At 37.1% G+C, this 1,096-nt stretch overlaps 1 protein-coding gene across 1 annotated transcript in view; it reads right to left on the reverse strand.

Moving 5' to 3' along the window:
* The window catches only part of FDP41_001478 (uncharacterized protein), a gene marked incomplete at both ends in the record, with an annotated part of 2,660 nt that overhangs the window by 693 nt on the left and 871 nt on the right, over positions 1-1,096 (reverse strand). The window contains one exon of the mRNA XM_044704566.1: positions 1-1,071. This exon is cut by the window's left edge and continues 693 nt beyond it. Coding sequence (XP_044564213.1) covers positions 1-1,071 — 1,071 coding nt within the window. The remainder of the gene's footprint in view (positions 1,072-1,096) is intronic.

Here is a 1,096-nt window from a genome sequence, read left to right on the forward strand (position 1 = left end):
GTAGCAAGTAGATCCAACAAATCTCTTCTCTTTTTGAGTGAGAAAATGAGGTTTGGATTTCTTGGATGTTGCTCTTCTTTGGGATAATTGAATAAGATCATCTTCTTCATCTTCGTTAGGCGAGTCAATCCATTCAATATTGGCTCCTGAATTAAATTCGTATTTTATCGTAGCTCTAGGAGGTTTGAAGATTAAGCAATATTCTGCGTGATGGTTTTTACGTCCACATGCTTGGCAAAAGTTATTATTTTCCTTAATTTCTGTATCTTTCAATGAAATTTCTCGTGTCTTAATAATAGGATAGTACTGAAGCAAATATTTGTGTCTTTTTTTCCAAGCCGAACTAAAGAGTAAGCTATCTTTCATGGTTGCCAATTTTCCTTCAACCATTTTGACAGCACTTACGAACTGAGCTCTATGCTTGATTGACGTTAGCGATTTGATAAAGTCTTCATCTAATAAATGACTGGTTAAAAAGTGTATGTAAGTGGTAAAAGAAGATTTCAAATCTGTGGTCATGCGAGTTTCTCCGGTTAAAAATGATAGTATTTCTTGTGAATCTTGATTATTTTGCATCATGTCAACTTGTCTGTAAACACTTCTTGAGTAGTTGCTTTCTTGTTGCTCGCTCCCATCTCGATCGTCATCGTCGTCCTCTTCCACCATTTCATCGTCACTGACAATAAACTGGCTCATTGGCATCATTCCTGGTTGAGATTCTGAATCTTCAATTTCTTCTTCGTCTTCTTCTTGCTCCTTCTTTTTTGATTTTCTTGAACTTGGTTGTTTTTCGGTTCTAAATTTAAGAGGTTTCTTCTTGTTCTTTGACAAGAGTGGATTGTACTTGGTGACTTCTCTTTCGAGATCATTAAGTTGGTCACTATCGTCATCTTCAGCATCAAATTGCAAAGGCGAAGAGGGAGGCGATTCTTTCTTTTTCTTTAGTCTTTTCCTTGGAGAAAAAGTCGTAGTTGCTTCCTCTTCTTGAGAAGAGGGCTGAGAGAAAAGCTCCTCCTCATCAAATAGGCCTTTACGCTTTACGCTACTACTTCCTAACACTGAAATGTCTTCCTCATCGTCAGAAATGTATATAGGC

The sequence above is a fragment of the Naegleria fowleri genome (genome assembly GCF_008403515.1).
Source record: "Naegleria fowleri strain ATCC 30894 chromosome Unknown tig26, whole genome shotgun sequence".
NCBI lineage: Eukaryota > Heterolobosea > Eutetramitea > Acrasida > Naegleriidae > Naegleria > Naegleria fowleri.